The 25,899-nt window shown below is 32.9% G+C and overlaps 1 protein-coding gene across 1 annotated transcript in view; it reads right to left on the bottom strand.

Moving 5' to 3' along the window:
* Nucleotides 1-25,899, bottom strand: part of arhgap24 (Rho GTPase activating protein 24) — a 230,588-nt gene that overhangs the window by 184,479 nt on the left and 20,210 nt on the right. Inside the window, exon 2 of the mRNA XM_073823895.1 lies at nucleotides 24,524-24,732. Within this exon, the coding sequence (XP_073679996.1) occupies nucleotides 24,524-24,712 (189 nt within the window). The 5' untranslated portion in view covers nucleotides 24,713-24,732. The remainder of the gene's footprint in view (nucleotides 1-24,523; nucleotides 24,733-25,899) is intronic.

The following is a 25,899-nucleotide window of genomic DNA, read 5'->3' as shown; positions in this document are numbered from 1 at the left end:
GTTGTGCTGTAGGTTTTTGATTCACTTAGTAGAGCTGATTCATAAGAGTCATTTGGTTAGAATCATACTACACTGTTGTGCTGTAGGTTTTTGATTCACTTAGAAGAGCTGATTCATAAGATTCATGATTCATTTGGTTAGAATCAAACTACACTGTTGTGCTGTAGGTTTTTGATTCACTTAGAAGAGCTGATTCATAAGAGTCATTTGGTTAGAATCATACTACACTGTTGTGTTGTAGGTTTTTGATTCACTTAGAAGAGCTGATTCATAAGAGTCATTTGGTTAGAATCATACTACACTGTTGTGTTGTAGGTTTTTGATTCACTTAGAAGAGCTGATTCATAAGAGTCATTTGGTTAGAATCATACCACACTGTTGTGTTGTAGGTTTTTGATTCACTTAGAAGGGCTGATTCATAAGAGTCATTTGGTTAGAATCAAACTACACTGTTGTGTTGTAGGTTTTTGATTCACTTAGAAGAGCTGATTCATAAGAGTCATTTGGTTAGAATCATACTACCCTGTTGTGCTGTAGGTTTTTAATTCACTTAGAAGAGCTGATTCATAAGAGTCATTTGGTTAGAATCATACTACACTGTTGTGCTGTAGGTTTTTGATTCACTTAGAAGAGCTGATTCATAAGAGTCATTTGGTTAGAATCATACTACACTGTTGTGCTGTAAGTTATTGATTCTCTAACTAACAGCGCAACAGTTACTTTCTGAACAAATGACTCTTATGAACGAGCTCTTGTTAGGGAATCAGAAGTATGAGTGTACTGTAATATGATTCTGAACAAATAACTCTTATGAACCGACTCTTATGGAATCTTTCGGTCAGAATCATACCAGACTGTTGTGCTGTATGTTTTTGATTCACTTAAAAGAGCTGATTCATATGAGTCATTCTTTTAGAATCATACCAAACTGTTGCGCTGTAAGTGTTTGATTCACTTAAAAGAGCCGATTCATATGAGTCATCAGTTCAGAACCATATCACACTGTTGCGCTGTGTGTTTGATTCAATTAAAAGAGTCGGTTCATAAGAGTCACTTGCTCTGAATCATACCACATGTTGTGCTTTTAAGTTTTTGAGTAACTGAAAAGAGCTGAATCATAAGAGTCATTCAGTCAGAATTACACTACACTGTTGCGCTGTATGTTATTGATTCCCTAACTTGCCGCACAACACTGTAGTATGACTCTGAATGAATTACACTTATGAACCAGCTCTAGTTTGGGAATCAGAAATATGAGTGTAGTATGATTCTGAACGAATGACTATGAACCAGCTTTTTTAAGTGAATCATAAACATAAAGTGCAACAGTGTAGTATGATTCTAAATAAATAACTCTTATGAACTGACTCTTTTAAGTGAATCAAAAAACATACAGGGTAACAGTATAGTATGTTTTTTAACAAATGACTCTTATAAAGGCTCTTTTAAGTGAATCAGAACATACAGTGTAACAGTGTGGTACTGTATGATTCTGAACGAATGACTCTTGTGAACCGGCTCTGATTAAGGAAACAAAAACTTACAGCACAACATGACTCTTATGAACTGGTTCTTTGTAGTGAATCAAACACTTGCAGATTGCAAAAATCAATAAAGGTCTGCGCAAACACCTTTTGCAAGAATCATTATACATGTCAAATATGAAAATCCCACCTTGTTTGGCAAGTCAACTGCCTTTCTTGTTTTTGAATATTTCTGTTACTGTTATGTAGCTGTTAAGGAACTGAAACCATTAGGAAGAAGCAATCTGTAATTGTTACATTATTTACATTTCCCATCCCTAATAATAGACATACAGAGATTTTTTTAATTTTATTTCTCAGTAAAACATGAAATAAGCAAAAAGTATATTACTTAAAGAATAGTTTGCCCAAATATTTAATGCACTTGAATCTCCTACACTGGTGGTTAGTAACCAGAAGGTTGTGGGTTCAAACTAAACTAAACTTAAACTAAACCATGACCACTTTGCCCTTAAAACCACAGGTTGCTTTAGACAAACTGTTCCAGTTTTTAAAAAAAAAAAGCTAATTATCGGATGATTTCTCCACTCGTAAAAATGAAGTCAATTTACAGAACCATTACAATCTTGACAACTTTCAACTGAGATATCTGCTACTTAACGAACTCCTAAAAATAAAAGCTTCCACAGGGTAGCCGCAGGTAAACATCATTACTCTCACCACAGTTTGTGGTTGTGTAACAGAAAACAGGTGGGAAATGAGCTAGTTTTTGCCAGGAGTTTAAATCAAAGATTGATTCTGAAATGGACAACATCCATCTCACCATTTTGACTGGTCACAATTGAGTTGCATGCCAAATGTGTTTCTCTATTTTAGCTGAAATTCGTTCTGTGCCGCTGAGGAGACCAAACCTAATTACTGGCAGTAATATTATAAATGCTCACAATGGCAGACCTGATGGAATCAGATGGGCGGCTGGTGTACCTGTAGATAGGGGGTCTACAAACAACCAGACTGCAGCAGTTCAGAAATGTGATTAACCTCAACTTTCCATTACCTACATCCTGACCAATGTACTATTTTCCCCGGTGAGACGCTCTATATACAGTATCTGGCAACAGAGATATATAGGCCACATAGTCTGTGTGTGTGTGTGTGTGTGTGTGTGTGTGTGGGGGGGGGGTCTTTCTGTGTTCAAGCTACAAAAAAAAAAAAAAAACGATTTTAAAATAAGCCTCTTATGCTCAGTAAGTGGTCATTAAATCAAAAATACAGGGAAAAAATAATATTTTAAAATGTTATTTATTTCTGTGATCAAAGCTGAATTTTCAGCGTTTTTACTCCAGTCTTCAGTGTCACATGATTCTTCAAAAATCATTCTAATATGCTGATTTGCTGATCAAGAAACGTTTCTTATTATTGAAACAGTTGAATTCTGAAACCGTCAGATTTTTTGAACAAATAGAGTTCAAAAACTATGGAAGCCTGTTTCTGCCACTGGACTAAAAAATGTCATTTAAAAAAAAAAAAAAAGTTAATAGTGATTTTTTTCCTCACAATTCTGACTTTCCTCAAAATTGCTAATTTACATAACACAATTCTGACTTTTGTTTTACAGAATTGTGAGACATAAACTTGCAATTGCTAGAAATTAAGCCAGAATTACGAAGTCAGAATTTTTTCTCACAAATGCGAGTTTGTAAGTAATTTTGTGAGAAAAAAAGCCAGAATTGTGAGAAAAAAAGGTAATTGTGATTTTTTTTCCCCTCACAATTTTGACTTTCCTCAAAATTGCAAATTTACATCACACAATTCCTACTTTTTTCTAAGAATTACAATTACAAAAAATGAAGTCAGAATTGCGAATCTGAATTTTTCTCTCTTGCAAATTCAAGTTTGTCTCTCGCAATTCAGACTTTTTTCTTGCAATTGTGATTTTATATCTAAAATTGCGTACTACAAACTTGCAGTTCTGACTTTTTTTTCGCAGAATTGTGATATATTTGTAATTGCGAGAAGTCAGAATTGTGAAGTCAGAATTTTTTCTCATATTGCAAGTTTATATCTGGCAATTCTAACTTTTTTTCACAGAATTTGTGAGATATAAACTCACAATCTCTAGAAATTAAATCACAATAACAAAGTCAGAATTTTTCTCGTAAGTGTGAGTTTGCATTTTACAATTCAGAATTGTGAGATATAAACTCGCAATTGCAAGAAATGAAGTCAGAATTGCGAATCAACTTTTTTCTCGCAATTGCAAATTTGTGTCTCTTAGTTCTGACTTTTTCTCAGAATTGCACACTACAAACAATTCTGACTTTTTTTGCAAATTTGAGTTTGTATCTTACAATTTAAACTTTTTTTTTGGTTTGTATCTAGCAATTGATGTTATGTTTTTTCTCAGAATTGCATACTACAAACTTATAATATAAACTCGCAAAACAGAATTATTTCTCGCAAATGCGTGAATTTGTATCTCACATTCCAGACTTTTTTCTCGTAATTGTGAGTTTTATTTTCCCAGAATTGCATATTACAAACTCGACTTTTTTTCTCAGAATTGTGATATATAAACTCGCAATTGCTATTTTGATTTTGTGATTTTTCTTTTTATTCTGATTTCATTTTGATTCTGATTTTGCTTAGAATTGCGAATTACAAACTCATAATTCTGACTTTTTTTCTTGCAAATACGAGATTTTAATCTTGCAATTCAGACTTTTTTCTCGCAGTTGCGAGTTTATCTCTTTCTTATTTTTTTTTCTCAGAATTGTGTACTACAAACTCGCATTTGCAAGTTATAAAGTCTAATTCTGAAGGGGAAAAGACTGATACTTCTCGAAAAAAAGTCAGAACAGAATTGTGGGAAAAAAAGCCAGAATTGTGAGATGAGTTGCATTTTTTTATTCAGTGGCAGAAACTGGCTTCCATAAAGAACAGCATTTACATATTTTGTAACATTGTAATATAATTAAGTAATCATTAAAAATAAGTGTTTAATGTCACTTTTGATGAATTTAATGCACCCTTGCTGAATAAATGAAAAAAAAAAAAATCTTAATGACCCCAAACTTTTGATCAGTATTGCATATGTACATATTTATTTAAATTCAGACTTTAGTTGCTAAAAATTAAAGGCTGATTTTGAGTTTTTGGAAATAAAAAGGGAACGTCATGCTGCATTAAAACGACTCACTTTTGCTTTGAAGTGCAAATGTATTTGTCATTTCCAGCAGTCATTTTATAGAGCGTACATTTAGCCTAGTCCACTAATAAAACCTTGCTTGCTACATTTACATTTATTCATTTAGCAAACACTTTGGAATAAGTGTAGCCAATAAGCTGGTTTTATTAGTGTGCTAGGCTAAATGTACTGTACACGCTATAAACGCTATAAACTGCCTGTTGGAAACGCTATACTTCTGAGTCATTTTAATGAAGCACAATCAATTTCCTTTTGTTTGCTAAAAGCTGTAATGGTAGAGGTTTTATGTTTTAAAACATTTAGAATGAATCAGCCAACATAAAAGTGTGCAATTTCTTCAATGTTAAAATGTTTCATCCTGTCCATGTAAACTGCCTATTACTTTTTACAAACACAAAAGCCTACCAGCAAAAAGAGACTGTATATTTACTGCATTCAAAAATCAATGTTCATTTAATTTCAAGCAATAATGCCACAGAGGCAAAATGTCAAATTGCTAGCCATCCCAGCATACCAATGACCAATCACGAATAATATGTGAGACATAAAAGGCCACATGATTCATTTTAAAATTGCTATTTGCTGGTTGAGCTTTGCTAAGAAACCTCTATTCACACCTTGAATCGTAGGAAATCAAGCTACACAACATTTAAGCGCTCAAAGGTTTTTCATGTTCATTGTTTTGTTGTATTCGGTGAGGTACAAATTCACTCTGAGCACAAATCTGCTCTAGTTTAATCTGATCTTTTCACAGCTCAGAGTCAAAAACTTCTGAGATTGTGCAACATTGTAACACAGCATCCCTCAGGGTTGAATAGATTGGCTACCTTCACCTTTTCCATTCCCTTTAAAAAAAGGATCTCTGTTCCAAAGCTTATTGTGCAGATTCAATGCCAACAAAAACACAAAACAGTGTGCCTCAAAAGAACTGCACAAGAAACTTACTTGACTAACACTGCTGCTAACGTTAACATTCCTCTGAACAACAACTACAAAACTCACATAAATATTGGAAAAAATGTTCATTACTGAATAAAATTCCAACATTCCTGAGAAAATGCTAAGACTAAGATTGCCTTGTCTTTTTTAAATAGCACATTATTTGCTAAATACTGCAATGCATACTGCATACTGCATACTATTTATTAAAAAATAGTGGCAGTACAATTATTAGAATAAAAAGTCTCCGTATGAAATTCCATGATAAAACTTTAAAACAGTATCACGTGACACGTTGCCCTATGTTGCATATTTGTTTACCCTTCAATTATTTTAAGTAAGTAATTTTGTTGTCTGTTAGTCACTTTTATTACTTTTTTCTTTTGTGTGTGTGTGTATGTATATATATATATATATATATATATATATATATATATATATATATATATAGTGTTTATTAATTGTATTGAATTGTTAGTTTGAATTATTTTAGTAAAGTTATGTATGAAAATGAGAAACATATTATTGGCAAATTGCTGAAACATTAAGTTACATTTTTTTAGTTTTTATTTCAGTTAGCATTTACTTTTTGAAATGTAAGGCCTGGAAAACCCTTGAAAATAGCAATATTTCTGAAGAGTTCATTGAAAAGTGCTTGAATTATTAAAAGACAATGTATATGTAAATAAGTGTTTAATTTTTTTAATAAGCACATATTGTGACGAGTCTCTCAGCGTCGCCCTGGCAACACACGCACGGCACCTGCACGTCCTCATTATGCACAGCCCATCAACATTTCGCTCTCATTTCGACAGACAACTGTCTCATGCTGAACGTGCTGGTACTAACCTTTTCTCTCTCTCGTCAAACAGAAGGCAGCGAGTGACCGACAGCCCGACTGAGCACGCCTGGACACCCACCTTCACGAGCACGAGGACTTCACAGGAGCACCAGCAACGAAGACAGCACTCACCTTATTTCTTCCCTCACCTTTTAAAGTATTTAATAAATCCACCCTCCGGGGCTATTTCACTGAGCGACCTTGTTGGACGCATGGATCTGAATCTTTTGATTCAGATCGAGACTTCGGTGCTGGTTCGTGAATCTTTTGATTCAAATCGAGAATCTTTTGATTCAGATCGAGACTTCAGAGCGGGTTCACCAATCTTTTGATTCAGATCGAGACTTCAGAGTGGGTTCGCTAATCTTCTGATTCAGATTCTTTTGATTGAGATCGGAACTTCGAAGCGTGGATCGTGAATCTTTTGATTCATATGGAGACTTCAGAGTGGGTTCGCCAATCTTTTGATTCAGATCGAGACTTCAGAGTGGGTTCGCTAATCTTTTGATTCAGATCGAGTCTTCAGAGTGGGTTTGCCAATCTCTTGATTCAGATCGAGACTTCGGTGCTGGTTCGGCGAATCGTTTAATTCAGATCAGAACTTCGAAGCGTGGATCGTGAATCTTTTGATTCAGATCGAGATTGATTCAGATCGTGAATCTTTTGATACAGATCGAGACTTCAGAGCGGGTTCACTAATCTTTTGATTCAGATCGGAACTTTGAAGCGTGGATCGGGAATCTTTTGATTCAGATCGAGACTTCAGAGTGGGTTCGCCAATCTTTTGATTCAGATCGAGACTTCAGAGTTGGTTCGCCAATCTTTTGATTCAGATCGAGACTTCAGCGTGGGTTCGCCAATCTGTTGATTCAGATCGAGACTTCAGAGTGGGTTCGCCAATCTTTTGATTCAGATCGAGACTTCAGAGTGGGTTTCGCCAATCTTTTGATTCAGATCTAGACTTCAGTGCTGGTTCAGCGAATCATTTAATTCAGATCAGAACTTCGAAGCGTGGATCGTGAATCTTTTAATTCAGATCGAGACTTCAGAGTGGGTTCGCCAATCTTTTGATTCAGATCGGAACTTCGAAACGTGGATTGTGAATCTTTTGATTTAGAACGAGACTTCAGAGCGGATTCGACAATCTTTTGATTCAGATGGGAACTTCAAAGCGTGAATCGTGAATCTTTTGATTCAGATCGAGACTTCAGAGCGGGTTCGCCATTCTTTTGATTCAGATAGGAACTTCGAAGCGTGGATCGTGAATCTTTTGATTCAGATCGAAACTTCAGAGTGGGTTCGCCAATCTTTTGATTCAGATCGGGACTTCAGAGTGGGTTCGCCAATCTTTTAATTCAGATCGAGACTTCAGAGTGGGTTCGCCAATCTTTTGATTCAGATCGAGTCTTCAGAGTGGGTTCGCCAATCTTTTGATTCAGATCGGAACTTCGAAACGTGGATTGTGAATCTTTTGATTTAGAATGAGACTTCAGAGCGGATTCGCCAATCTTTTTTTGTTTCAGATGGGAACTTCAAAGCGTGAATCATGAATCTTTTGATTCAGATCGAGACTTCCGCGTGGGTTCGCCAATCTTTTGATTCAAATCGGAACTTCGAAGTGTGGATCATAAATCTTTTGATTCAGATCGAGACTGGTGTGGGTTCGCAATTTTTTCTCCTTTTATTAAACAGTAGAAAAAAAAGAAAAAAGTAAAAAAGGAATCAAAGTATACAAAATCCTTCAGGAACAAATTCTTTAGGAATATTAACTGCGGTTTTACTATAGTAAAAGTGTAGCAACTTTGTTTTTTGTATAACCAAAGTTTTACTACAAATGCCATTATTCAACTATGGTTAGTGGTTAAAAACATGGTTAATTTGCAGTTACCATATACTTCGCTTTATTTTTGCCATTTTGTTTTATTAGCATCTTTTTATTTATCTGTTAATCATTTTATAGTATCTGTACAAACCCTGTTTATTTTAAGTAACACATTTTTTAATGATTTGTAGTTTTTTTTTTCATCTATAGTTAAGGGATAGTTTACCCAAAAATGAAAATTACCCCATGATTTACTAACCCTTAAGTCATCCTAGGTGTATATGACTTACTTCATTTAGACAAATAATCTGTTATATTAAAAAATGTCCTTGCTTTTCCAAACTTTATAATGGCTAAATGGCTGTTGAGATTTTGAAGCCCAAAAAAGTGCATCCATCCATCATAAAAAGTACTCCACGTAGCTCTGGGGTGTTAATAAAGGCGTTCTGAATTTATTCATTTGTGTAAGAAAAATATCCATATTTCACTTCAGAAGGCCTTTGTTAACCTCCCGGAGCTAGGTGGAGTACATTTTATGATGGATGGATGCACTTTTTTGAGCTTCAAAATCTCAACACCCATTCACTGCCATTATAAAGCTTGGAGCAGCCAGGACATTTTTTTATATAATTGATTGCATTCATCTGAAAGAAGAAACTTGCATACACTTAAGATGGCTTGAGGGTGAGTAAATCAACTTTTATTTTTGGGTGAACTGTCCCTTTAACTATAATAACCCTGCTTTTCATGGTTCCAGTCATCCAATACACCTAAAAAAGCAGGAAATAGTCATGCAGTGGTTGTGCAGAATTGTTTTTCAATTACTGACCACAGAGCAGTTCTAAGATACTATGGGAAGCTGTGTGTTTGCCCTCGTGACATTCTGATATGATTTGTCCAGTGAAAGCAAACTCGTTTAAGATCATTAGACTGTAATGTAGAGTAGTTTCTAATCACATCAGTCACTAAGTGCTTTCTAAGGCCAATTAGCCAGCTTAGCTCAAAGATAAAATGCAAATGATCTAAGAGGGACAACAAATGCAATGGAGATAATTCCTTTGGCCAGAGCTTTATGCCTGAGCACCGGATGCTAATTGCTTCTAAAATTGGTGTTCCACCATTGTTTGCTAGCACTAATAGGATCTATAAACCTTAGATAAGGAGAAAAGTAAACTCTCTCAAAGTTTTTCAAAGCTAAAGTGAACGGAAAGGGCAGTTCAAGTAACCATTCAAAGAAAATTTGCTGATTCAAGTTTTGCAGAAATGTAGCATTGCATCACTTGCTCACCAATGGATCCTTTGCAGTGAATGGGTGCCGTCAGAATGTCCAAACAAAATCTATTGATCCAGATCGAGACTTTGGTGCAAGTTCGGCGAATCTTCTGATTAAGATTGGAACTTTGAAGTGTGGATCGTGAATCTTTCGATTCAGATTTAGTTTTTGGTGCGGGTTTGGCAAATCTTTTGATTGAGATCGGAACTTCGAAGCGTGGATCGTGAATCTTTTGATTCAGATCGAAACTTCAAAGTGTGGATTGTAAATCGCTTGATTCAGATCGAGATTTCGATGCGGGTTTGACAAATCTTTTAATACTGATCGGAACTTCAAAGTGTGGATCGTGAATCTTTTGATTCAGATTGGAACTTCAAAGCGTGGATTGTGAATCTTTTGATTCAGATCGAGACTTTCGAGCGGGTTTGCAAATCTTTTGATTCAGAACGGAATTTCGGAGTGGGTTCGCAAATCTTTTGATTCAGATCGGAACTTCAAAGTGGATCGCTCTGAATCCTTATTCAGATTGGGGCTTCGGATGACGAATCATTTGATTCAGATCGGAAATTCAGAGAGGGTTTGCAAATCTTTTGATTCAGATATGAACTTTGAAGCGTGGATTTTGAATCTTTTGATTGAGATCGAGACTCTGGAGCGAGTTCACAAATTTTTTTATTCAGATCGTAACTTTGAAGCATAGATTATGAATCTTTTACTTCAGATCAAGACTTTCGAGCGGGTTCGCAAATCTTTTGATTCAGATCGGAACTTCGAAGCGTGGATCGTGAATCTTTTGAATGGGAATCCAAACAGCTGATAAAAACATCACAATAATCCACAAGTAATAGACACGACTCCAGTCCATCAGTTAACATCTTGTAAAATGAAAAGCTGCATGTTTGTAAGAAGAAAAATCATTATTCAGACATTTTTAACTTCAAACGGTTGCTTCCAGACAAAAATATGTGTCATCTACTCAATATCTATATTTTGGATTGCACAAAAGATTGCTTCAGAAAAATTCCTTCACAAGACATTAATTGATTGACTGGAGTCGTGTGGAATACTTGTGGATTGTTGTGATGTGTTTATTAGCTGTTTGGACTCTTATTCTGACGGCACCCATTCACTGCAGTGGACCCTTTGGTGAGCAAGTGATGTAATGCTACATTTCTCCTGGTCTGCAGCCTGAAATATTGCTTTTTTAATAACCTATTGTGTTTACTGTTGTTTTACAGTCTAATCAGATGAGACTCATTAAAAAGGATTTTTTTTTATGATGATTATATACATCGTGCAGTAAAGTTATAGTGCCACACATTTTGTTCACCGGAGGATGGATGGCGACAAGATTTAAGGAGTGCGAGCACAGAGGACATAAAGAAGATTACAGAAATAAGACATAAAAGTTACAGCCATAACCTTAGTCTGCGCAGAATACTAATTACTGTCATATCTAACACTTGAGAAAGAGAAGATATTCAGACTGGACTCAAATGCAGGATTCTGTTCTTAACTACAGCTGATAAAGCGGATAATGAGAGATCACCTGTCACAAATCCACACGCATTACAGAGGAGAACAGAAGGACAGAGGCTGAGAGATACATGCATCTGTCTGGATGTCTCCTAAATTTGCCAAAGTCCTGGTCTGACACGTATTCAAGGACAGAGAACAAGATTCAAGAATTTCAGTGCTGATCAATTTTTAGATTTAAAGGGAACCGTGGATGTTAAGACTTTAGCATCTTAAGAGGATTTGTGTACTGTAAATTATGTGTCTTACTAAAATATGTAGTAGAAAATATAAAATATTTACGTTATTTTAAAAATCCACATCGTTTCATACATATTTTGGGGGGCCTCATTATTTTTGATGGCATGAAGTGGTTGCACTCGTTGAGCCACTGGCGGAAAAATAAAATACTGATACGATGACCACAGCTACTGAAAGAGCTTAACAGGTGGTGATGGATATAAGCGTAGGCTTAAACCAAATGCCATACCATTGATTTTTCCTCACAAGGAGTCTAAACGCCCCTGATATTGAGTGAAATCCACGCTGAGAAACTCCTTTAGTGGTTGCAGCTTCATGACAGGCGTATTAAAAACAGTATTAGTAAATATAAATTAAATGTAATGACTTAAGATTGCTTTAACTCTTTCATGATAATCCTAACTTAAAGGTCTTTTTTATATCACACAAAAATCACAAAAATAAAATAAAATTATTTAAAAAAAAATATAAAAAAAAGTAAAAAAAAAAAAAGACAAAATATATTAATAATTAAATAAATAATTACATTTTATTTTATTTTTTTAATGACTGTAACAAAAAAAAATCTCTCTTTAGTACCTGTGGTCTACTAAAAGCCTTAAAGGCTTTAGGGCTAAAGTGGAGAGAACAAAGACGCAGGTCTTTAGGAAGTTTTATTCGTCCACAGGCATCTTCCCATTCTTCTTTTCTTCTTCTTCTTATTGCTAGGAAAGTAGTGAAGACTTGTAGAAAGATTTTTCTGTTTATGAAAAAAATAAGAATACAATAAATATATATATTTTTGCCTGATTTGCCCAAACATTTTGATATTTCTTTTTTAAAACAGTATTAGTACATCTGAATTAAATGTAATGACTTAAGATCAAATATTAATGTTTAGTCAAATATAATAAAAAATAATTAAAAATATCAAACAAATTACTTAAAAATAATTTGAAAAAATAAATTTATAAAATATAAATTAATAAAATATATAAGTACATTTGGTCGGATTTTCCACCTTTTTTTTCATGACTGCGACAAAAAAACAAAATTCGAAACTTAATGGTCTGTTTTATATCACACACAAGAATAAAATAAAAATATTTAAAAATATAAAATGATAAAATATATATATATATATATATATATATATATATATATATATATATTATATAACTAAAAAATAATCTAAAATAAAAACAATTATATAAATAAAATATAAATTAACAAAATATATTACATTTATATATATATATATATTACATTTTGCCAGATTTGCCACAAAAAAAAAAAAAAATTTAATCTCTCTTCAGTAGCTCTTTCAGTAGCTGTGGTCTACTAAAAGCCTCAAAGGCATCAGGGCTAAAGTGGAGAGAACAAAAACGCTGGTCTTTAGGAAGTTTTATTCATTTCACAGACATCTTCCCATTTTTTTTTGCTCTTTTTCTCGCTAGGAAAGCAGTAAAGAGTTACATCACTTCTCTTGTTGCCTTTCACCTGAAAATTACAACCAAAAGCCACATATTGTGGCATTGTATCAGTATTTTCTGAGTTGTGTTGTGGTAAAAATAGCAAGAGGTAGCGCCGGTGGCTCAAAGAGTGCAACCGTTTCACATCATCACCCTCCATAATGCAAAATATGTATAAAAAGAAGTGGATTTTTAAATAACGTAAATCTTTCATGGGTTCTCTACCACATATTTAAGTAAGAGACATCATTTATGTTATATTAACTGACACAAGTCTTAATACCTGGGGTTCTGTATTGCCAAAAATCATGAGCCATAACCTTTCCCAAAAAACTGCATGTAGATCAGCACAATTGCTCTGTAAAAACAAACTCTCTTCTGATTTTTAAGGTAATGGCTTGTATCGTGTATAAATTAATATTTCAGGTGTCTATACACCCTTTTTTCATACCTGTGATTAATTTTAGCTGACACTGCCTGTTCTCTTTAAGCATCCCTTGCGAGCAGATTATTTTCAACACTGTGTTTCATCCTGCTTTGTAACTAATACCTCAGGCTTCATTTAGCGAGCAGTGAAAGGTGCTCCGCTCCCTAGACGACCTCTGATGTCTCTGAGTACAGTGGAACAGGAAGTGCTAGAGGAAACAGTGGCTCAGCAGGTCATTTAGGACATGTCAGTGAATAAGCTCATGAAGACAGATGATGCTGCGCATATAAATAGGGATTTGATTGCATATTGCATACTTGTGTGTTCAAGACTGTAGGATATACTGTTGGTTATATAGCTACTGTTGCAGTGAGGTGCAAACGGAATCTCGTATAAATACTTAATAATTAATTACTTTGACTTCTCTCTGAGAATGGAAATGGAAATTAAATGTAATGATTGAAGAAGATAACTGAATTTTCCACCAAATTTTCATGATTATGGCATGAAATATGAGAGATTTTTCTATTTGTGATAAGTAAACAAACTCCATCGCACACCTGCAAGTGATAGGTGCGTAGGATAATAAGACCAACCAGGTGGATCGTTTCAACAGACAGAGTGCTCCTGATGAAGGTCGTGTGACCGAAACGTTGTCAATAAATATTACTTATTTGCAAGTTACGATAGTATGCGGGAATTGCTTGTCTATTTGTGATAAAAAATAAAAAATAAAATAAATAAAAATAAATATTTTTTGCCTGATTTGCTTCAACATTTTCATATTTATTTTTTAGGAACAGTATTAGTTCATGACTTAAGATTGCTTAATCAAATATAATTAAAAAAAATAATTAAAAGTATTAAACAAAAACATTTAAAATAATAAAAAAATGAATAAAATACAAATGAATAAAATATATCATTACATTTAGTCAGATTTGACACAAATTTTTAACTGCGACAATAATAAATAAATAAATAAATAATTCATGTAAATCGAAAAATAAAATAAAAATATTTTTTAAATGGAGAAAATATACATAAAAAAATAAAAATATATTAATGAATAAATAATATAATATAAAATATAATAATAATAAAATATACATTTCTAAAATATATAATTACATTTTGTCAGAGTTGGCACCAATAGTTTTTCATGATTGCGACAAAAAAAAACATTCATGAAAATCCTAACTGAATGGTCTGTTTTATATCACACAAAAATCCCCAAAATAAAATAAAAAATAAAATAAAAAAAGAATAAAAAAATGACAAAATATATTTGAAAAATAAATAAATAATTAAATAATATAAAATAACATGTAATATATATATATATATATATATATATATATATATATATATATATATATATTTGTGTGTGTGTGTGTGTGTGTGTGTGTGTGTGTGTGTGTGTGTGTGTGTGTGTGTGTGTGTGTGTGTGTGTGTAAACACCAAAATAAAATAACAAATATTTTTAAAAATAAAATAATAAAATAAAATATAAATTATATTAATAAACATATTATTACATTTAGTCAGATTTGCCACCAATTTGTTTCATGACTGCGGAAAAAAAATCATGAAAATCATAACTTAATGGTCTGTTTTATATCACACAAAAATCTAAAAAATAAAATAAAAATGTTTTTAAAATTAAAATGACAAAATATTTAAAAAAAATAGAATAAGAAAATAAGAAAATATAGAATAAGATAATATATATATATATAGTAATTCATATAAAATAACATGTAAAAAAAATAATAAATAAAATATACATTTCTAAAATATATTATTACATTTTGTCAGATTTGCCACCAATTTTTTATGATTGTGACAAAAAAAAATCATTAATAAAATTCCTTACTTTTAAAATAAAATTACTAAATATACTTAAACATTAAGAAAATAAAATAATATTTAAAAAATAAAATAAAGTACAATTTTGCCAGCTGTATTTTAAGAGGTCCACTGATCCTACAACAGGCATTCCGACCTCAGTGTCATCGCAACATGCCCAATTATTATACTTCAAGCTGAATTACAATAATTATGCAAACCATACAGCTAAACAAAACCCTCTTTATGAACATCTATCCGTGCTCGACTGCATAAAATGAACCCAAATACGTTGGTTCCCTGCCCACTAGCGCTGCTCTCCGCACGGCAGCAAGGACCTCTGACCCTGTCAGCAGCCGCTCTGTGCATTCCAAACGTGACAGACGCACACGACACCGCACTGTTGCGACAAACTCCACATGCCTAACTCAACGCCGTTGACGCAAGTGCACAAAGCCCTCTCTATGTCAAGTTCAATAACTCTATATGGCCAGAAACAGGCACACGATTCTTTCCGGGTGTGTGTGAACTCACAAGGCCACGTCTCCTTAGGGATCATTAGGGGGCAGATGTTCATGCACCGGAATGAGAGAAAGCAATTAGGCTAATGAGGCAGGTAACTAATGGAGCCATCGCTTTGAATGAAGATGCTAATTAACAGCCACTTTAATGATAGTGCTTCATCACCTCTCGTGGCTCTGTTGCATTCTGGGACATCTTAATTACACTTCACTGCCCTCCTCAACTACAAGCTGATGAGTTATTCTGACAGTATGTTTCTTGCCTCGCATGTGTGATATAACTTTGGTTCTCATTCTTATTCTTTTTTGGTTATGATGTTGCAATCCATTGGTTAGCGGTGCATGTTTCTGTTCATTCTGTGACAGTTCGGGGGGATTATGGGCTCTGTGCAAATAGCACAAACTGTCTCTGTGTGCCCTACTTACAGACAAGTTTTCCATCTCTGAAACAAACTCCACCTGGTTGTTTGTGTGGTAGAGAAAATAAAAGCAGTGAGGAACATGCTGTAGGTGAGATAGTTGGGATTAATGCACATGTCTTTGGTTCACTACTTGCATTTATTTAAGAAAAAAGAGAAACACGGGATCTAAATATATTGTTTTCTTTAAAAGGGCAATATCTAGAGAAAAGCTCTTTTGAAATTAAATTATGCAGCTATAATTGTGACATATAAACTCACAATTGACTTTTTTCTCAGGATTGCGTGAAATAAACACATAATTGTGAAAAATTAATTTGTGAAATTCAGACTTCTCTCAATTGCAAGTTATTGTGAGATATAAACTCACAATCGACTTTTTTCTCAGAATTGTAAGAAATAAACTCACAATTGTGAGAAATAAAGACAGAATTATGAGAAAAAGTCAAAATTGAGAGATATAAACTCACAATTGACTTTTTCTCATAATTGCATGAAATAAACTCACAATTGTAACTAATAAAGTCAGAATTGCAAGATATAAAGTCAGAATTACAATAAATAAAGTCAGAATTTGAGTCAGAATTGCGAGAAAAATTTAAAATTGCGAGATATAAAGTCAGAATTGCAAGATATAAAGTCAGAATTTACTTTTTTTTCAGAATTGCATGAAATAAACTCACAATTGTAGGTAATAAAGTCAGAATTGCAAGATATAAAGTCAGAACTTTTTTTGACTTTTTTTCTCAGAATTGCATGAAATAAACACAATTGTGAGAAATAAAGTCAGAGTTGCCAGAAATAAAGTCAGAATTGCAAGATATAAAGTCAGAATGGCAAGATATAAAGTCAGAATTACGAGAAATAAAGTCAGAATTGCGAGAAATAAAGTCAGAACTGCCAAATAAAAAGTCGCAATTCTGACTTTTCCTCCCAATTGTGAGTTATAGAGTCAGAATTGCATGCTATAAGCTTAAAATAAACTCACAATTCTGAGAAATAAAGTCAGAATTTATTGATATAAAGAATTGCGAGAAAAAGTCAGTCAGAATTGTGAGATATAAACTCACGAGTGACTTTTTTCTTAGATTTGCGTGAAATAAACTCACAGTTCAGTGAGAAATAATGTGTGAGTTGCGAGATACAAAGTCAGAATTGCAAGAAATTAAGTCAGAATTGCAAGAAATGAAGTCAGAAATGCGAGATATAAATTCACAATTGACTTTTTCTCGGAATTGCATGAAATAAAGTCAGAATTGTGAGAAATAAAGTCAGAATTTGTGAGGTCAGAAATGACAAATAAAAAGTCGCAATTCTGACTTTTCTTCCCAATTGTGAGTTATAGAGTCAGAATTGCGTGCTATAAGCTTAAAATAAACTCACAACTGTGAGAAATAAAGTCAGAATTTAATGATATAAAGTCAGAATTACAAGAAATAAAGTCAGAATTTGTGAGAAAGTCAGAATTGCGAGAAAAAGTCAGTCAGAATTGTGAGATATAAACTCACGAGTGACTTTTTTCTTAGAATTGTGTGAAATAAACTCACAGTTGTGAGAAATAATGTGTGAGTTGCGAGATACAAAGTCAGAATTGTAAGAAATGAAGTCAGAATTGCAAGAAATTAAGTCAGAATTGTGAGATATAAATTCAAAATTCACTTTTTCTCAGAATTGCATGAAATAAAGTCAGAATTGTGAGAAATAAAGTCAGAATTTGTGAGAAATAATGTGTGAGTTGCGAGATACAAAGTCAGAATTGCAAGAAATTAAGTCAGAATTGCAAGAAATTAAGTCAGAAATGCGAGATATAAATTCACAATTGACTTTGTGAAATGTGAGAAATAAAGTCAGAAATGCCAAACAAAAAGTCGCAATTCTGACTTTTTCTCGCAATTGTGAGTTATAGAGTCAGAATTGTGTGATATAAGATTAAAATAAACTCACAATTGTAGGAAATAAAGTCGCAATTGAATGATATAAAGTCAGAATTACACGAAATAAAGTCAGAATTTGTGAGAAAGTCAGAATTGCAAGAAAAAAACAGTCAGAATTGTGAGATATAAATTCACAATTGACTTTTTCTCAGAATTGCATGAAATAAAGTCAGAACAGCAAGAAATAATGTCAGAATTGTGAGAAATACAGTCAGAATTTGTGAGGTCAGAATTCTGAGAAAGTCAGAACTGCCAAAATAAAAAGTCGCAATTCTGACTTTTCCTCACAATTGTGAGAAATAAAGTCAGAGTTGAATGATATAAAGTCAGAATTACAAGAAATAAAGTCAGAATTTGTGAGAAAGTCAGAATTGTAAGAAATAAAGTCTGAATTGCAAGATTTAAACTCACCATTGACTTTTTTGAATTGCATGAAATAAAGTCAGAATAGCAAGATATAAAACAGAATTGCGACATATAAACTCCCAACTGACTTTATTCTCAGAATTGCATGAAATAAACACAATTGTGACATATAAAGTCAAAGATTCCAAGATATAAAGTCAGAAATAAAGTGAGAATTGCAAGATATTAAAGTCATAATTACGAGAAATAAAGTCCGAATTTGTGAGAAAGTCATTTGCGTGAAACAAACTCACAATTGTGAGAAATTAACTCAGAATTTGTGAGAAAGTCAGAATTGTAAGAAATAAAGTCTGAATTGCAAGATTTAAACTCACCATTGACTTTTTTTTCTCAGAATTATGTGAAATAAACTGACAATGAAGTCAAGAAATAAAGTCGGAAATTGTGAGAAAGTCAGAACTGCAAGAAATATAGTCAGAATTGCAAATAGGTGACCCTTCTAAATATACATCTGTGTTCACTTCACTTAGAGGTTTGTATTGTCTTTCCTGGCAGGCTGTAATATTCCACGACTTGAAGAGCATAAGGGGTCTCATTCAGAAAACAGAGAGCAGAACAACACATGCATTGTGGGTCGGCGGTTGTTCTTTCCGTTTGCCGTCCAGCTCCTAAACTTTGGTGTGTAGGCTGGAGACATTAATGGAGACAGAAAGTTTGGAATGGCTGGGCTAAATCCTGGCCAATGAAAATCACATGCTGTAATGCTTATAAATATTTAAAATGTGTTTAAATGCTATTCAAAACGCATATTTTCAGACGTTCAGTGTCATGTTTTTTTGTTTAGATGACTAGGAATATGCTGAAATGTGCTCTTGCTTTGTTTGTGCATGTCAAAGAAGTGCACCATGGGAAGACAGACTGATTTTTTTAGGAACTCTCAACCCTTAAGTGTCACTTTTCTTGCTATCTAAGAAAAGAAGCTATCACAGAGAAGCGAAGAGCGAGGTCTTATAAGGCAAAGACGTTTTTACAAACTTTTCTTGCATAAACACCCTGTGCCGACTTTCACAAATGACTGCTTTTATAAGATCAAAAGCAGCTCTGACGTTAAAAGTTTGCACATACGCAGATTCTACAAAGGCTTTGAAGTTGTTGCTATCAGACAGGAGCATTTTCATTACGGTTTGATTCTGTCAATACGCTGAATTGAAGTCATGCTGGTTCTTGTGACAGCCAGCAAAAGACTAAATATCAGCGTTTCATTTTATTCAAAGGCAGGAGCTGAATCGCAGGCCATTGTGTTTCTTCTTTAAAGGGATAGTTCACCCAAAAATGAAAATTCTGGTATTAATTACTTAACCTCATGTCGTACCTAACCCATAAGACCTTCGTTTATCTTCGGAACACAAATTAATATTTTTTGATTAAATATGAGAACTTTCTGATCCAAGAGCTTTCTGATCCATCCATCTACCCGAGATGGATGGATGGATGGATGGATGGATGGATGGATGGATGGATGGATGGATGGATGGATGGATGGATGGATGGATGGATGGATGGATGGATGGATGGATGGATGGATGGATGGATGGATGGATGGATGGATGGATGGATGGATGGATGGACGGATGGATGGATAGACAGATGGATGGATAGACAGATGGATGATAGACAGATGGATGGATAGACAGATGGATGGATGATAGTTGTATAGGTAGATGGATAGATGGATGGATGGATGGATGGATAGATGGATAGACAGATGGATGGATGGAGAGATAGACAGATGGATGGATGTATGATGGATAGACAGATGATAGATGGATGAATGGATGAATGAATAGATGGGTGGATGGATGGTTCATGGATAGATAGATGATATGAGAACTTTCTGATCCAAGAGCTTTCTGATCCATCCATCTACCCGCGATGGATAGATAGATGAATGGATGATAGTTGTATAGGTAGATGGATAGATGGATGGATGGATGGATGGATGGATGATGGATAGACGGATGAATGGATAAATAGATAGGTGCGTGGATGGATGGATGGATGGATGGATGGATGGATGGATGGACGGATGGATGGATGATGGATGGATGGATGGATTGGTGGATGGATGGATATTCGGATGAATGGATGGATGAAGAAAGAATGGATAGATGGATAGACAGAGGGGTGGATGGATGGATAGACGGCTGGATGATGGATGGATAGATAGATGATGGATGGATGGATGGATGGATAGATAGATGAATGGATGATAGTTGTATAGGTAGATGGATGGATGGATGGATGGATGGATGATGGATAGACGGATGAATGGATGAATAGATAGGTGGATGGATGGATGGATGGATGGATAGACGGATGGATGGATGATGGATGGATGGATGGATGGATGGATGATGGATGGATGGATGGATGGATGATGGATGGATGGATGGATGGATGGAAGGATGGATGATGGATGGATGGATAGGTGGATGGATGGATATTCGGATGAATGGATGGATGAAGAAAGAATGGATAGATGGATAGACAGAGGGGTGGATGGATGGATAGACGGCTGGATGATGGATGGATAGATAGATGATGATGATGGATGGATGGATAGGTTGATGGATGAATGAATGGATGGATGGTGGATAGATGGATGATGATGATGATATAGATAGATAGATAGATAGATAGATAGATAGATAGATAGATAGATAGATAGATAGATAGATAGATGGATAGATGGACAGATGGATAGATGGATGGATGGATGGATGGATGGATGGATGGATGGATGGATGGATGGAAGCTGTATCTACGTTTCCAACTTAAAAGTGATGGCCGACTGGTTGCAGAACTTTGAGAAAGCCTGTTTGTTAAGCAGTGAACAACTGTCTGTTTCTCATTAGACGGTTGCAGAATACAGAGCAGATATACTTTCTCTCTCTCTCTCTCTCTCTCTCTGTCTCAGCACTGACAGTCAAAACATGATTTGAATCTTCTGTCTGCTGTGCTGTCAGTGGTTTTCCCTGTAGCCCTGCAAAGCGTTGCCATAGCGACCTCTGAGACCAGCCACACATACATGGGACTATTTTGACTAGTTCCGCACATATGGAAGAGTTTATGCCAATGATTAAACAATATGCAAAGAAAAAGAAAAAGCAACTCTTTCATGGTTGAAGGTCTGGTTATTGTGTCAACAACAGCCTGTCATAACAGTCACTGACTCATGTCTGCCTTTCCATTTGCTATTCAAATTCTCAGTGGTGCCTCTGGAACAAAAAAGCAAGATTCTATCCTCGGTTTTGATGTTAGCAGGTCATTAGTGGTCTTATGAATAGGTCTAGTCCATTTCTAGGCACATGGGGTTGATTTAGGCTGTGGTGTTTTGCACTAATGCACTTGCTTTGTCATGGCAAAACATGTCTGAGCTCACCTGACCTTCTGTTGGTTTCTCACTCATACACACGTGTGCAAAGATGTGAACGCTCGCACATATATACACACTCGACAAACACCAGTCCAGACACAGTGAGGGATTAACCCACTGAAAACACATGAATGAGAATCAATCAATAATTCAACTTCTTTGACAGAAATGTTTACACTTGACCCACTAACTGCTTTTAGAGACTTTGAATGACGGCTTATGTACAATAAAACATTGAACAAAAGGTTAAAGAGAAACAAGTCAGTTCATGCAAACCTCAGCTTCCACTAAACATAAGTAAACCATTTATACTGTTTGTACTACAAAGATACTACAGACGGATTTATTGTATTGTTTCTATATAGTATTATACAAATAAATATTATAATGCAAATGTTATATAGGAAATATGATTTAATTTGTAAATTAAATATTAATTATAAATAATAGAATACGTTAAACTTGAATATATTATGAAGTATTTGTTCATTTATTTATTATTTATTATATTTATTTTTAATAAAGTTATAAAGATACTATAAGTTTTAATGTAAATATGGATAAGTAATTATAATAATATTATAATATTAAGGAGTACAACTATTATAAATAATAGTAAATATGATAAATAATTCACTCAAAATATTTGTAGTAAAGTATTATTAATACTAAAGGTTATCAAAGTAAATATAATGCAAATATTATAATTATACAGGAAATATGATTATTATAATAAATAAAACTTTAATATATTATGGAGTAAATTTCTTTCTTTCTTTCTTTATAAATATATAATATTATAAATAATTGTAATAATATTAAATAGTATAACCATTATAAATAATAGTGAATATTATGATAAATAAATCACTTCTTAAAATATTTATACTAAAGCATTATTAATACTAAAGTGTATCAAAGTAAATATTATAATGCAAATATTACACTTATACAGAAAATATGATTATTTTAATATTTCATTTGTAAATTAAATATTCATTATAAATAATCTAATAAATTACGCTTTTTATTATGTATTACTAAATGTATTTATTTATTACTAATAAATATATACCATAATAAAGTTTTAAAGTAAACATGGATAAGTAATTATAATAATATTATAATATTAAAGAGTATTAATATTAATAATAAATAATAAAATAAATAATATAATATAATAAATAAAATAAATAAATATAAATATAATATAAATAATAAAATAAATAAATAATATAATAAATTAAACTTTTATATTATGAAGTAAATTAGCTAATTATATATATATATATATATATAATTTGTCAATTAAATATTTATTATAAATAATATGATAAATGCAACTTTATTCAGAAGTAAATTTATAATATTGTTATAATTTTTAACATTTATTTATTTATTTAAAACTATTTATATATATTTTTTATAATTTTTTTATTATAATATTATAAAATCAAAGAGTATAACTATTATAAATAATATTATGATAAATAAATCATTCATCTTAAACTATTTCTATTTCTAAGTATTATTATTACTAAAATGTATCAAAGTAAATATTATAATGCAAATAATATAACTATATAGTTATTTTAACAAAAAAATACAATATTTAATTACTGACATTTATTTATTATACTAGAGTATTAAATACATAGTCAATATTATTAGAAAATAATAAACTTCATAAAACAAAGTATATTATGTTTTACTTTATAAAAAATTGTTTACTTTATAAAATAAAGTATATTATGAAAAATATAAAAGTATGAAAGTAACTTTTTTTTTCAACAATAAATTAGGTTATTAATGTAAAAATTATAATGCATATATTATAATTATAAAGCAGATATGATCACTATAATACACATAATAAATAATATTAGACAAAATATTTATAACACAATAAACGAAACAATAAATAAATCTATTTATATTATTTATTATCACATTTACTTAGAATACTTCCAGAAATAGTGCATTATTTATATGAAAACACTGGCAATGTCATTGCAAGGATAATTCTAACAGAACTATTCAAAGACTTACAGTCTCATATTTGTGTCAATATTTGCCAGTGGATTCTAGAAGAGAATCTGTCTCTCCTACAGCAAGTATTTTCACAACCTCAAATACAGTCGTCTGAAGAACTTCAAAGCCTCTGGTTTCCTTTAAAAGTCGTATTCAGTGTCCTTTGATAGCTCTGTCAATGAAGAAGAGCAGCCTACCCTTGAAATCCAATATCAGACTGCTGACGAAACCTGCGACAAGCTCCAACAGTGCATTAAACATGAAAATTAAAGCTGAACACAGAACTTCAAAGATACAGAGAAGACGAACGTTAAATCTTGGACGTGAAGGTATAAATCTTTGATATTCCTGTGAGCAAAGAACCCGTCTTCCTCAGTAGCGGATGGTTTCAAGGCAGATTTATGGAAACCCTCTCAAATTGCCCGCCGGATTCCATAGTAAACACTTTTGTCCACCTACTCGAGAGCAGCTGTATGACCTCGAGGATAAAAATCTCCATTGTTAGATGACAAGTCATCATTCAGTGAGGTAAAAAGCAGGTCATTCTGTCTTCACCTCTCTTGTTTGCAGTTTGGCATGAGATTTGAATTTGGAGAATGTCGTGATAGTTGCGTGAGATTATAAATGAACTGGCTTGCATTGTATAAACTTTAAACAACGTAATGTGCACATCTGCTTGTGTTTGCATGTAAAGACATGAGTTTAAAAATGAGTAAATTATAGAACTTCATCAAAGCTTTCACTCACCAGAGCTTTGGTCTCGTCTTCATCTTTGTAGTAGTACAGCTGGTCTCCTCGCAGGACGAACCAGCGCGTGTGCCAGGTCTTCACGAAGCCTCCTTGTTTCCGGAGCCAACCGCAGCGGAGAACGTCCTGCTTGGCTGATCCGCGGCCGTGTTGAGGGCTGTTGCCCGCGCTGCCAGCCTGCTCTTCCATGACCGAAGCAATAGACCTTCCTGTAGCCGGAATAGAAGATGAGATTGGTTAGTTTTAGATTATGATATAACTGAAAGCATGATATAAGTCATGACTAACTTCTCAGGCAGGTGCGCTGGTATTAATACAAAGGAAGGACTCTACAGTTGCCCTGTTATGCCATTATACTGCTCACTTCATCCGTGCCACATTTGCATTTGTGAAGATAAGCAAATACTTACAAAACTTAAGTTTGCTTTCTAGGTGAGAAAGGCAAAGCGCATTTATTGTGTAAAAAAAAAAAAAACGCTTATTCAGATATGAACTGGCTGTATGACCAACAAGGCATTATTTACCTGTTTTGGGGTATATATAGTCAAAATCTATAAAAAATACATACACTATTTAAAATAGTAGTATATATATATATATATATATATATATACACACATTACCGTTCAAAAGTTTGGGGTCAGTAAGACTTGTAAAAGTCTTTAAAGAAGTCTCTTATACTCATCAAGGCTGCATTTATTTGATTAAAAATACAGAAAAAAAACAGTAATATTGCAAAATGTTTTTACAATCTAAAATAATGTTTTTTTATTTTAACATACTTTAAAATAGAATTTATTCCTGTGATGAAAAGCTGAATTTTTATCAGCTGTTACTCCAGTCTTAAGTATCACATGATCCTTCAGAAATCATTCTAATATGCTGATTTATTATTAGAATGATCAATGTTAGAAACAGTTTTTCTAACAATATAAGTTTTTGCTATCACTTTTTATCAATTTAACACATCCTTGGTGAATAAAAGTATTAAATTCTTTAAAAAAAAAAGTACTGACCCCAAACTTTTGAACGGTAGTGTGTGTGTGTGTGTGTGTGTATATATATATATATATATATATATATATATAGATTGTACAAATAGGTAAATATTAGAAAATAAATATTAAATGTATTATATATATGTTGTGTTCAGCAATATTTTTTTTTACAAAATGTTATACAATATTTAAATAATATATAAGATTTTATTTTAGTATTATAATGCAAATATTCTAATTAAAGCAGATATGATTACTATAAGAAAATATTATACTAATAATAAATAATTAAGATTTATTATATTTACTTAATTTTAACATTAAACATATTAAATATTTTTGCAAAATATAAATATTATATTATGCTCAACACACCTG

The sequence above is a fragment of the Garra rufa genome, chromosome 19 (assembly GCF_049309525.1).
Source record: "Garra rufa chromosome 19, GarRuf1.0, whole genome shotgun sequence".
Lineage (NCBI taxonomy): Eukaryota > Metazoa > Chordata > Actinopteri > Cypriniformes > Cyprinidae > Garra > Garra rufa.
Note: the sequence above shows the minus strand (reverse complement) of the source record. Positions and strands in the feature narration are given on the sequence as shown.